We start from the raw sequence: 13,911 nt of genomic DNA on the forward strand, positions 1-13,911 counted from the left end.
TTAACCCCTGCGGGTCGTTGTCAAGGCCATCATGTGAATTGGTAGTTAGTTCTCCTGGTTGGAGTCAAAGGCCTTGTTTACACCTTGCATTAAGATCCAATTTTGGTTTGAGAGAAAGAGTTTGGTTTGAAGGAGGTGTGAAGGAGGCCATCTACGTCAAAGTAGAGCAACCATCCCTCAAAAGAGGAGGAGGTCTACAACACCACTTATCACCCACCTACAATACTGTCCTTTCATCCCTGCCCAGGACATTTAACATCCATTCACACCTGGACACAGGTGACTCCAGTGTCCCCTGATGACTGTCGTTGAAACTACCAGGAGAACCAGCTACCAAGTCACATGATGGCCTTGACAACGACCCCAGAGGAGTTAAATACCTGAGACTCCCCACCAGTGAGTCAGAACTGAAGAAGCCTCTTCGATGAGAGTTGAAACGTCTTCAGTTGCCCTTGACTTAACCCTTCTTGGATTTAGAAATTCAAATACCTTCATATGATGAAAGCATTTTAAGATTTTTCATTCTGTAGGATCCTGTCGTGATGTGTTTGTTTCTAACTTTGACTATCCACTAGTCCAGGATTCTTCTGAAGTAGTTCTTAGTAAATGTCTGAAATTTTTTGAACTATACAACCTCTGTTTCACACTGGAGTGGAAGATTGTAAAGTTTTTTTGTTTGTTTGTTTGCACAGGCCTTATTTATCCTGCTTGTTTTGTCGGTATCTCCTTGTTCTGTAGTGAATTCTGCACTCCTTATGTGATCGTGATGGAGTTTCTGTTTCAGAATTTCTCGTTCCCACATGGATCTTTTTGATGTTTGGTGTTGTTTTATTGTTAGTGTTAGATGCTTGCCATGAGGGTGAGCCAAGTCAGCCCAAATAAGCCAATATCACTCAGTTCACATTTCCAATAGATAAACCTGCAAGGTCAAAAGTGACACCCACAACCAGCATCTTGAGAGCAATTCCAACTTAGTCTCCTTGCCATTCTAACTGAGCATGCTCAGTGTTCTGGTCACTGTTATGACTGTCCTCATTAGCTGGTGAGTCTACAGTATGGTGATGCTCTGTGGTTCCAGCAAACTCTGATGGCAGCAGTGAACCTTTTTCCACGCTCATCATTTCTGTCTCCCTCACCACTGCTCCATGATGCCCTCCTTTCACTCGCTTCCATTTCATTCGTCTGTTTTGAAACCACACCTTCACCTGGACACAGGAAGAACCAAAAAGCTGAGTCAGGGTCTTTCTCTAAAGAGGAGCATGTTAATTGTCGAAAATCAGGTGTTAACAAGAGTAGTTTTCCACAAGATGACATGTCACAAGTGTTCAACTTGCCAAGACCTTCATTTTTTAAATAGGATGTTCTGGTCACACAAGACTAAATCATCCTTCAGGGAAACACACCAATGTATGACTGGACAGTTATTCCCAACATTATCCAACTGAACAGATCTGACTGAACACTGAGACAGTTTTCTAATTCAGACCATTGATGTTAATCATCATGTTATTCTGCCACTTTGAAAAAAATAAAACATACACACAAAAAGGAAATTGGAAATTGGCTTATTTGACCATCTCTTCTTTACCACCCCCAAATGTCAAATGACAATATCTCTTCAGCACTTCCTCCAGCTGTCACGAAATATGGAGAATATGTTCATCAGTGGATTCTGAGTATGGCAACAGTCCCTTTATGACTGTACTTTCCACTGCCACCACCAGGCCAAGTTTCAAATGAGCATAGCCTAGCAAGTATGAAATGCCACATGTCCAACATCTACTTCATCTCCTCTGACATAACATTGTCCTTAATGAAATGCATGAACACGAGGTGAGTTCCCTCGTGGAGCAGTAATCAGCTCTTGCTTTTATTCATTTCATTGGGGCCAAATTTTGTCCCATTTAAGCTGCTCTGCTTCATCCCGACCTTTCTTTATTTTTAGATATCAGGAGAAAGAAAGACCCTCCCAACATGTGTAAGTGATCATGTAGTCATTAGGATACAGTCTTCAGTTCACATCAGACTGCAGACTGTACACTTACAGCTGACTGCCAATGTTTGATTTCCCTGCTCAGATGACAGCCAAACTGGAACTGTTTATGATGGGACATCACATGGAATATCTCAGAAGACAACACTGCGGAAAGTTGTCCTGCTTTTCCACTAAACACAAACAGAAAGGGGAAATAAGTGGTAAGTCCTGAATGTGGAATTAGATTGTGATAGATTTTGGAGAATGTGCTCTGTGTCTTCTATTCCGAATCATATTTCAACGACTTTTAATCTATACGCTTCTTCTGTAGCTCTTATATTTGACTGGGCATTAAAAAAACCTGTATGTGAAGTCCAGTTTAGGTGAAATTTGTAGGATACCAGTGGATTCAATGCAAGCTAGCAGGCTCTTAAAAAGCCCACCCTGTCGTGCCACCCTCTGTATGCTGTGCTTTTTTTTTAGGACATACTCAGAACTCAGCACCAGTTTTCAAAGCTCCTCTGAAACCATGTCTCAGAGCCAAATGCTTCCACTTGTCTGAATAAATTACAGTTTTGTTGGTTTAGCTGTCTCTCTTACCCAGAGTGACTTAAGAAGTATTGCTACTATTACAATACCTAGACCGTACACTTCCAGAACAAGCTTGGGTTTCAGTGCTTCGCTCAGGGGAACGTCAGCGGCATGTGGTCGGTCATGTGTGGGTTTTGACCCCACAACCATCCAGTTACCAGGCCTATTCCATTACCACTCACATCCTGAGCTTTGCAGTATTACTCCTCAAACGAAAATGTCAGACGAAACATCTTTATCTTGCATTCACTGGGGCATCAGATGTTATGGCATTAGACCTCACAGTCTGAGGGAGAACAGCACTGGAGCGCACAGCAGCAGACAAAATGCACAAAAGACCAAACTGTATCAGTTCTCATGGTACCGGATCTCAAGGCATCAGACAAAACAGCACCAGTCCTCAGACTCCATGCAAAGCCTCCCTGTGCAAGCAGTGTTTCCTCATTCACATCCATTCATCCTTAATCATTCCTTGACTGTAAACAGTCTGAAACAATGAACTGCAAGAATACTACCTGTTCAATGCTTTTCCTGCATTTGGAATCCAGGTGGATTGGGTATTATGTCTTTATGGTGTCTGACCAAACTGGGAAAGTTTTCTAAATAGTTAACGCCTACAGTAATCTGGAAGAGGAAATTTACTTCTGTGTATGTGGAAGAATGTAATACAACCTATTATCTAAGAGCAAAGGTAAAGCATCTGTAACAATAAGCATCTCTGACTGCATAAGCATAGTGTGTCATAACACACCATGGAGCATAAACTGCACTGGCTGCCGTGCAGTCCAGCAGTCTGACTGTCCTGTGTCTGTCCTCTACGTGACCCGTTCTACCTTTGGCCATTTGTCCTTTACCCCTGTAGCTGTGGTCCTCCTGTAATTCCTTTGCTCTAAGATGTGCTCATCCTGGAAATGACCTGATAAGAAGAGCAGGCTGGATGTTATGTCATAGTCAGCAGGAGAGGACTTCAGAGCTCTCCATAAACATAACCAAGCTCTGCACATTATCCTGTTTGTCATCCTCGTCAAAGTGTGTGTACCAACTTTAACAAACTGGTGTCAATTTACAATCTTGTAGGTCTTATCAAGCCGACAAACTGTAGTTTATTCTAAAATGATATCAGATCTAAACCATTGACCAAATGCATTTTCAAACAGGGATTTGATTGAAAATATATTTGATAGAAACAACGTTGCCATATAACCAAATATTCTAACACTGTAATACACTTGCCTATACTCAATCTAATTATCTTTCTGCTTTAGAGGGGTTGTTTCCCACAAGCATTCACTCACAGTAAGCTTTCCCAAGAAGCTTGTATTTTTGTGGATGGGCGCACGCGTTCATGTGTGTCTGTGTGTCTGTGTGTGTGTGTGTGTGTATGTGTAGAGTGGGGGCACTGGGGTTGCCTGAGTTTCATCGTCAGTCAGTATTCCCCTATCAGCAGTAACATGCTGAAACACCATGCACATCTGTTCTGCCATGTCAAGCTCTTCCCTCTTTCCCTTACTCAGTAGAACGACCGGTATTCACGTCCACCCAGGGAGATGACTCAACTGTTGCTTAGCTGGTGGATGAGGTGAAGACCACTGTCCCCTGGGTTTCATTCCAGGGAATGTGAGCATCATGCTAATGGGAAGAAGCCTGGGAATTCTGTTCATCAATGTTTGGCTTCAGAGGAAATGTGTCAAAAGACTATTTTTTTAATATGCTTATGGCACTTCTACTGTGTTCATGGGTATCTGTACTTAGTCTAAGTGCAACGCTGTGAAATGAAAGTATAATGATACGAGTGTTCAGTGGTGCTAGCATTTCAGTAAACTTATCAGCACACTCAATTATATACATTATATAAATAAATTTGTAAGTTTGGAAACTGTATTAAACTATCTGACATGTATCTAACACAATTAAACCTTGAGCCAACCTTTCAAATGTATATACATATGTTAAAACTGAAATATTCTCAAAGCACAGCACACAATAAATTTGTCATTCAGATTTGTCAGGTCAAAGAACAAATTGCTCCCTGCAGAACAAGCTCTGTTTTTTTCTCTCTCAGTATTTCACATGATTAGAGATCTAAACACCCAAAGGCAAGCATAGGCCTGCAGAAAGGACGGGATCTCAGCTGAAGCATTAGCAAACATATTCATAACATATTCAGCCAGGTGTAGCTCTAGACAAGAGAACATATTTGTGTCACTTTCAATTGCATACCTCTTATTATTTCATAGTATACATGATATTTCATAACAATTAATCCATCATATAATTCAGAGGTGTACTAATAAAACACTGACAAGTAAACGTGGGTGTTTCCAGAGAGGAACTGCATTTCACACCCATCGCATGCTAAAGCTATTTGCACAAGGGAACAAGTCCATAACCAAAACATTGCTGAATTAGAGTAAGAAAAACACTTCTATCATGGCGCGTGCTTTATTGCATGTAGCCATTTGTCCATCTATGAAAAAGGACATGAAAGAAATGTAGCATGTCACTGAATGCTGTGATCTGGTTTTGCAGAAGAAATGCCGTATTTTTCCTGAAAATGAAACAGTTACAATTCATTGTTTTTCCTTTCGCCCAAGGAGAGGAGTTCAGTAAACCACATTACTTTCAGCAACTTTTCCAAAGCGAAAACGGCCTTTTAAGAAGAGAGAGGAAGTAGGATGTGGCGTGCTAAACAGCCCTTCCTAACCTTGTCCTGACTCTGACTGGGTAAATACGTGCAGAGCTGCAGCAGAGGCAGGGAGGTGTGGTTAGGTATGATGAGGGATGATAAAACAGTACTCTCAGAGTCACAATGGCAGGAGTGTGAGCTCACAGAAACCTGTCATACCTGCCTTTCCGTGAGGTCCAGGTTCACAGCGATTTCATAACGCCTTAGCCTGGTTAAATAATTATGATGGGCAAACTCCACCTCCAGCTCCCGAATCTGCTCTCTGGTGAAAGCAGTCCTCTCCTTTCTGGGTTTGCTGTTCACATCTGGTTTGATTTGATTTATATTGTGGGACTCTGCCAAAAACAAAACAAAACAAAACAAAACAAACAAACAAAAAAACAGATCACCATCATCACATTGAATTGCATCTCCATATGTACATTTTTTCTAGATGCTGTTTTATCTATGACAGTTATATGATTTAACTTTATTTAACACATGTAAAAGACAGAAGAAAATGAATGAAATTTTGTGCTTCTGACAGACCTATTCACTGTAAACATCAAAAGACTCCCACAGAGGAATTCCATGTTTGTTCTGCTAGTCGCTGACTTCTCACAACAGGTTGGCTTTATATTTTACAGTTTTCAAAAGTGGGCTTTAAGTTTAATTTGCTGCAAATGGAACCTGCCACACTTGTAGTTTTATTATGGCACAAAAACAGCACTGAAAGGCATGTTTCACCAGTTTATTTCTAGCACAGAATTTTATAAGCCCAGACTGCCAGCACGCAACAATTTTAATTGAGTGATCTCTCTTTTCTCTTCCTCTCTCTCTCTCTCTCTCTCTCTCGCTCTCCCTCTCTCTCCCTCTCTCTCTCTCTCTCTCTCTCTCTCTCTCTCTCCATATTACCTGGTCAAACGTGATATACGCACATGAAACAAAATCAGGATTAGTTAAATGTTTAAACTGGTGTCATTTTTTTAGGATAATTTACCAGATCACCTTTTTCAGTCGCAAATTGCATTAGCAACTGAAGTCGGAATGTTTAGGTTTCTGGAACTTTGACGATTCCAGAAACATTGATATTTCTTTATGGGTTATGTTATTTCACTGTGGCAATCAGTCTACCAAAACCTTTTATATATAAACTAGACTTTGCAGTAGGGCGTTTTTTTGTTGTTTTGGGGTTTTTTTTTGAAAGATATGAAAGACATGAAAGATAACATACTCTGCCTCAACTGTGGACCTGTTTTCATATGTGTCAATCCATCTGGAAAACGCCAAACTGTCTGTAAACAAAACCTATTTTCACCTATTCTGGCCCCCATCTCAGCCTCTGGGAACAATACAGAGAAACTTTGACTGAAAAGACCAGGTTTTTTTTTTCTTTTTTGTTTGTTTGTTTTTGTTTTTTAAAGAGAGACACAAGACAAGTGATACATTTTACAAACCCTTCACATTAATACAAAATTATATATTATATATTTGAAAAAGACTGAGAAATCTCAAAGCTCTTATATAGATAGAAGCATTTTTTTATTTTATAGTTATGTCACTGTGTGGGCTTAAACACTGGCCTTTCACTTGTGTATGATCTGTAATTTTAAGCAGTCACTGCTTTTCTTTACTGTCTCAGGACCTCTGGAACAAATCACAGAGTGCATTTACTATGGGGTAATGACAGCTATTGTGTAAAGACAAAGGAAAACACAACCAGCTGCCTCCTAGCAGCTTTGAATTTGACTCAAAACATGTTTCTCTGGCTTTACGATGCAGCTGACTCCCCACTGCAATTAGGTCTCTGTTTTACCTTTCATCCCTCCCCAAAAAGAGACAAGCAGAGAGAGAGAGACAGAGAGAGAGAGAGAGAGGAAGGGAGAGAAGAAGAAGAAGAAGAAGAAGAAGAAGAAAAAAAAGAGAAAGAAGAAGAAGAAGAGAGAAATTATAGGGAAAAAGAGCAAAGCTCAGACTGAGACAGCTGATGCATTTGCTGCTGAAACCAAATGATAAAGCCAGTTAATGTGATTGTTCAACCACAGAACTCAACCTAAGTTTAAATACAGGAGTTATCCCTGGCTACACCTTTCAAATTGATCTCAGAATGTTCCCGAAGAAAACAGAAAAGGCGTTCAGCTACAGCACTTGTGGAGTGCCAAATATAAAACTCAGATAGCTCACGCCTCTCACCATATCAGCTCATATCAGTTATACACTTATAGTAATGTGTAGTAAGTGCTTATATGCATATATTAGTTATACTAGTACCTTATAAAAGCCATCCACTAAAAAAAAAACTGCTGGTATTCAGAAATACAGCACAGAAGCAGTGATCTACTGTATTTTCTCCGTGTAATGCAGTCAGTCTGTTTTTTGAGAGGATTTTCTGTCTTCTATCAGAGAGAACTAAAGATGCCTGCATCAGAAATAAATTTAAAGTGAAACGCAGATACTCAGAGGACAGTGTTAAGCATGTGATTGTAAGCATTTGTACACATTTATATATTTATTTACTTTTATTTCTGTCTTTGCCTTGTGGGTAAGATGCACCAAATCCCTCCCCCAAAGAACTAAAGCAGTCGGTCAAGTACCAGCAGTCATTGAAAATGGATCCTCACACAGTCACTGAGTGGGAGAGCCAGACTGTGTCTGGGTGTCAGGACTCACCATCCATAACACAAACAAGGTCAAATGTATTCTGACAGTTGGAGAGGAGGTTCAAAATTTGGTTGTCTGTGCAAATCTTATTGTAACTGCAACATGTTTAAGAGGCTATGGCCGAGGCTCTTACTACTTCAAGTTTCAGCTAATGATAAGTAATTTATTGTGTGGTGTTGTAGAGGTGGAAGTTTTAGCGAATGGTAAGTAATTTATTGTGTGGTGCTGTAGACGTGGAAGTTTTAGCTAATGATAAGTAATTTATTGTGTGGTGTTGTAGAGGTGGAAGTTTTAGCTAATGATAAGTAATTTATTGTGTGGTGTTGTAGAGGTGGAAGTTTTAGCTAATGATAAGTAATTTATTGTGTGGTGTTGTAGATGTGGAAATGGTGAAATCACCATGGAGAAAAACATTACTATGCCTCTTATATTGTCCAAAATGTCAACATTTCTCCAAAGGTCCTCAGTTATATGATATCATCTTGAGTCTTCAGAAAGAACAACTCCTGCTCTAGTCATATTCATGGCAATTTTTCACTTTTTTTTAGTACAGTTTGAATAGCTGCATCCTTGAGGCAACAACTGCTAGCTCCAGAAGAATTTATTAAAGGTCAGTCCTGTTTAGACAAACCATGAAAATGTATTTGGTTTGTTTGGTTGGTTGGTTGGTTGTGTCTTAACTTGGAAATTAGCATTGTGATTGAATTTGTGGATTTACTGCCCCTCTTCAACTACGTTTACAGGACGCTGTATTTTCAGGATGACACAGTTTGTGCTATTTGATTTAGTTCCTTTCATTAGCGAGTGAATTCTGTTTTTTCAGACGAATGAAGACAAAAATCGACACAGATGTCATTGCTCTTCACAGAGGTGCTCTGAACAAAACAAGAGAAATTAATTTTGTGTTTGTTTGCATCTCTTATTTACCCTTAAGACAGAGACAGAAAATATTTTCTGAATCAACGAAAACAACTACAAAATAAAAATGCCTCAAAGTTGGCATGTTTCCATACTTTCCGTTTTGTTTTGTCTTTCTTGTGGAAAGCTTGTATGGGATAATTTCACTCACCAGTCTTTCTTAGCTATCTTTCTTTCAAACATACATGGACCAGAAAATTGTTTCTCTGTCATTTTTATTTCCTCACTTTCCTTGTGTACATTTCCTCATTTCCTTGTGTATGGGAAATATATTTGTGTCCACTTTGTATGATTTGGTACTTAGTCAAAGTAAAATTATTTGCTTTGAATTCAGTCTTTCATTCTTGTCTCTCATAGCGGCAAACAAAAACAGTAACTGGACAGCCTACAAATAGCAAAATTTGCTTTGTATTTAAAGACACGGAAATTCCAGGTTGACTCGATTAAGTTCTGACAAAGAATATGGATTGGGCTTTGTGTGTTACCATTGCTCTCAATATCTTCCGTGGTGGCTTTTGCTGTTGGACCAATTGACTGCTATAAAATATAGTTTGTGTTGGAAGAGACCCTTCTATCAGTATCTACACTGGATCTCAACTCACAAGAAATTAAAAATGTTGTTTTTAAAGGTTTTGAAAACCATCTGAAAGCCATTTCTGGATTTCTGCATTTCTGGATATAACATTCATAGTTCATTTAATGTGTCTTACTTAGCACAGAACAGATTTTTTCCATAAAATAGTTTTAACTATTGAAAATTAATTACATTAAAATTATAAAAGTAATTTTTCAAATTGTTTAAAATATAAAATATGTTGATTATCTGGTATTTTATTATCCAGTCTCTTGATGGAGAATAACAGCAAAAGAACAAACCATTTCCACTAGTAAGAGTGAAGTGGAGGATATAGTAGAAGAGTTAAAGTGTTTTTAGTGTTTTAAAGTAAAGACATGGTTGGTGCAGTGGTAACTGAAATCCTATGATATTATAATATAAAAACTGAGAGTGGACCAGGTGTAACACACCTCAGATGCTTTAAAATTACAACATGTTTTAAACATTTTCACGGCTACATTTTAACAATAAAATACATACGATCAGAAGCTGTTATAAAAATGTATTTTTCCCTCTTCATTCACCCAAAGGCATTGTTCAAGCAATTATACAATTATATCATGTGATTTTATGTTATGTTATGTAGCTTGTATGATAGTGTATTATAGTAAGCTAAGTTTCCCTAGATGCGTGTAGAGATGTTCAGTATATAACATGCAAATAGATGAGTGCCCACACAGCCTTTTTATTCAGGACTCTGAGCAGAAAAATTACCCCTCTTCATGACGGCAGCCGACTCCTAAAAGTCTAATATAAAATTTCCCTCCATATTTCAAACATTACAGCTATAAAAAAGTTCACAAAATCTCAAGGCATATAATTGTTGTTTAAGTCTGTATCTGAAGTACTGAAAGGTGCTTGCAATAAAACACTGGAACACGTGAGAATAAACTGCTCTCCAGGTACTTTCCCACATCTCTGCAGTAGCAGCAAATCTGTTTTGCATATTGCAGTTAACATAGTGTCGCTTGATTCATTGAAGCCAAAGCATCTTCATTCTCTTACCTGAACTCTCAGTTCTGCGCTTGCCGTTTCTCGTATCTGCTGCCAATGGAGGCACTGTTTGTTTCCCAAAGTCGCTGGACACACACAAAGTCCGTTCTGAAGCCCCTCCACTATGGTCCAGGGTGCCGGAACGGAGATTTGGGCCCTCAGGATCCGAAAAGTCCAGGGATCCTGTCTCAGTGCCGGGCACACGCTGCCTGAAACTGGCAGCGGCTGCTGAAGCACGGTGAATCCCAGTGGAAGTATGCCAATCTACTGGTTGCTGTGGTCTGGGGACCTGTTGTGGTGGAACTGGAGGTCCGTCTTGATACTCAGGTCTGCCGAAGAGCCCCTCATTACTCAGGTAACCGGGGCCGAGGCTGGAGGAGGAGGGGCAGGTGCGCTGGTCAGGGGCAGACAAGTGATCGGAACAGCCGTGCAGAGTGAGAGCGGTGTGCAGGGCTTGGGGCGGCAGCAGGGTGCTGTGTAAGCAGCTGAATAACCCACGATCCATCACGGGCACGGCCTGCGGGGCCAGTCCAGCTTGTGGAGGATGCACCGAACCATACAATGACAAAAAGGAATCTTCAGTGAGCACAAAAAGAAAATGCTCAAGAAATATGACAAAAGCTCCAGTTGTTCTCTTCAAAAAACGCCTTGACAATGAGGAGAAATCAAAGTAAACATGTGTGTTTGTTTGTGAGTGTGTGCATGCATGTGTGAATGTGTGTGTGGAGAACAGAAAAGGATCCTTAGCAGTAATCCAAGGTGTGCTGGTGGAGTGGACGTGATGAAGAGCAGAGTCCTGAGATCAGGACGTGGAAGACAGTAGGATGTGTGTTTCCAGCGGCAGGGAGCGGTACTGGGTCTCGGGGTGGTGGGAGCTTGTAGACAAGAGAGGTTGTTATAAATAGGCTGAAACCTGAGAGCTGGGCTGGTTCTCACAGAAACCTCGTCATCTCCCAGCCGCATACACATGATAGGCCTCTAAAACTTCAGCAGTACAATAAATCTGCCCCATTAAAATGACTGTGTCTCTGTAAAAAGAAAGAGTCCGATTCAGATTGGACTTGCACTGTCTGACCTCCAGAACCTCCACTTCCCTCTGTTTTCTGGAAGAACCCAAGGGAAACCCCCATTGGGATACTTTTAGATTATGCAGGACTCATAGCGTTAATGGAGCCTCCCAGTACCATCGCAAAAAAAAGGAAAAAAAAGAAAAAAACAACATTTTGCTTTTGATCTGTCTGTAAAAAGGATTTTGTAAAAGAATACACACTACAGCTAAAGTCTACAGTGAGCAAGCATTACAGTGGCCAAGCAAAAATTCGGTCAGTAGTGAATGGACAAATAAATGCAAATACATGAATTAAAACATGCTGAAGTTGTTTTTCACTCTCCTGTGTCTATAACTGAATTACTGTCGGTGAAGACAGTGTGTTGTGTCATGTTCCCATAAAGGTAATAAATCAGCAATCTGTCATAACTTAATTTGTCATAGAACTCAATGTTTTTGAACACTTAAATTTTCTGATGATTTTCTGTAATTTACCATGATATACTACCATGTACTTTACACAAACTTTCCACTTCAACAAAGATGCAGCAGAGTCCACAATCTGCAACACACGTCTCACACCAATCCACCACCAAGTACAAATAAACACTAATTGTAATAAACAAGTGGTACAATTATTACTGCACAATGAAAATGCTGGTGTGGTCATTCACTGAAATGTCTTGTTGAATTCACTCATTCATATCCACATTTGGCAGGCAGAATATTTATCTCAAAACAAATATGTGAGAGCTTAAATCAGCCACAGAAAAATGGGATCGATGTTTCTTGCGCTGTATTTTTATTGGTGTTAATTTCTTTGCCTTACAAGTTTCATGCAACACAGATTAGTCTTTGACAAGTTTAGCAACTAATATCAAAACAGTCTCGTAATTAGTGCTGTTGTGTGACCTTTTCCATAATCAGTCTGTTAACAATTTCGTTGTGGTGTCGTTCAGATTAACAATGCCAAAAATACTGTCTGTACACAACACATAGCATGTGTGTTAAAGTTGATTTTCATCCGCAGTTTGGCCTTTTTTTATAAATGGGAATCCTGTAACATCTTTTATTGGCCTGTAAACCAGAACACAACTGAAAAGCAGAAAAAAATTAATTCGGACATTTTCCATGTGCATTACAGTCTAACACAACAACTTCTGCTTTCTGTAGTGTCATAGAACAGGACAAGACAACATCATTTAGAAAATGTTTTGTTAAAATATTTGTATTTCACACACTGTCCACAGACGTGTGGGTATTCACATCAAGAGTAAAGAAAACAAAGTCTCAAATGGCACATGTTATCTTCACATCGCATTCATAAGACATTCTGATTTTTTTTCCAGATGTAATAGGAAAATTCTGCCCACAGGTCATCATCCATTCCGTTACTACAGCAGACACAACAGGCTATTACATTATCACTTTTCACCACTAGATGTCAGTATATCCTACGTAATACAGTTAACCCTCTGGCCACTAGAGGGAGTGTAACTGTCTATTTACAGGACCAGCCAGTCAATATTCAAACTCAGTGTTGGTACGTCTAACACAGTTCACTCTTTGGAGAATCCACAATCGATGTAACCCTCATGTAATGATATTCAGGTATTTCAGTGGAAAGTATTAAGTATGAAATATTGGGAGCTAAAATTGTATTTCTTTAACAACATTTAAAACCCTCTGCTTGACAATAAAATGTGAACTCAGACCTGGGAAAACATTCTGCTCCATTAGAAGCCCTCTAAGCAGGAACCTGTTTAAAATGTCAGATATCTTAGCAGTATACCGATACAATTACTCAGAAAAAATGTCTGTGTGTGTGTGCGTGTATCAGAGTGATCATCTCCTGCTCTCTGTATGTATATGTATCAGTGATTATCTCTCTCTTTCTCTCTCCAAAGAATCCAAGGATCGCTGCACAAAGCTGGTCTCCATGCATGCAGACCAAGGAGGACCACACTCCAAGACTGGACAAAGAGGAAAGCTTTTGGTCATCAGTTCTGTGGTTGGATGACCAAAAGCTTTCTTCTCTGTCCAGGTAAGCTTTTGGAAAGGCTAGGCGAGCTTTTGTGTGCCTGTCTTAGAGAAGTGGAGTCCTCCTTGGTCAGCGTCCAGGAGACCAGTGTTGTGCAGTGTTCGCTGGAGTGTCTGCCTTGAGATGTTGGTACCAGAATTGCTCAGATTCAGCAGAATGGCCTCGGTGGTGATCCTTGGATTCTTCTTGGCCTCTCGCATTGCCATTCTTGCCAGCGCAGGGGTCACTTTTGGCTTCCTACCACCATGCTTTGAGATTTTTCACAGTGTGGAACTCCTTGTACTTATAGATTATGCTTTGCACTGGGGCCACTGGCACTTGAAACACTTGGATATGGCTTTATAGTCTTTCCCCATCCTGTGAGCAGCCACAATGTGCAACCACAGGTCCTCACTAAGCTCTT

General features: G+C 39.9%; 1 protein-coding gene across 1 annotated transcript; it reads right to left on the minus strand.

Annotated features, from left to right (window-relative positions):
• Positions 1-971: 971 nt before the first annotated feature.
• meox2a (mesenchyme homeobox 2a) lies at positions 972-13,714 on the minus strand. The gene is made up of 4 exons (XM_030783011.1): positions 13,549-13,714; positions 10,432-10,995; positions 5,412-5,587; positions 972-1,205 (listed from the first exon to the last, which is right to left on the minus strand). Exons 1-4 carry the CDS (start codon positions 13,712-13,714, stop codon positions 972-974), a joined length of 1,140 nt encoding a protein of 379 aa, XP_030638871.1.
• Between the last annotated feature and the right edge of the window lie 197 nt (positions 13,715-13,911).

The sequence above is a fragment of the Chanos chanos genome, chromosome 8 (genome assembly GCF_902362185.1).
Source record: "Chanos chanos chromosome 8, fChaCha1.1, whole genome shotgun sequence".
NCBI classification, from domain to species: domain Eukaryota; kingdom Metazoa; phylum Chordata; class Actinopteri; order Gonorynchiformes; family Chanidae; genus Chanos; species Chanos chanos.

What these genes read in the sequence shown, in the direction of transcription:
- meox2a (XM_030783011.1), bottom strand. Translation starts at nt 13,714, where the DNA reads ATGGCAATGCGAGAGGCCAAGAAGAATCCAAGGATCACCACCGAGGCC. An exon ending in ACTCCACTTCTCTAAGACAG is followed by an intron (nt 10,996 to 13,548) that starts GCACACAAAAGC and finishes TGCTCACTGAAG; the next exon opens with ATTCCTTTTTGTCATTGTAT. An exon ending in GCGCAGAACTGAGAGTTCAG is followed by an intron (nt 5,588 to 10,431) that starts GTAAGAGAATGA and finishes TGTTTTTGGCAG; the next exon opens with AGTCCCACAATATAAATCAA.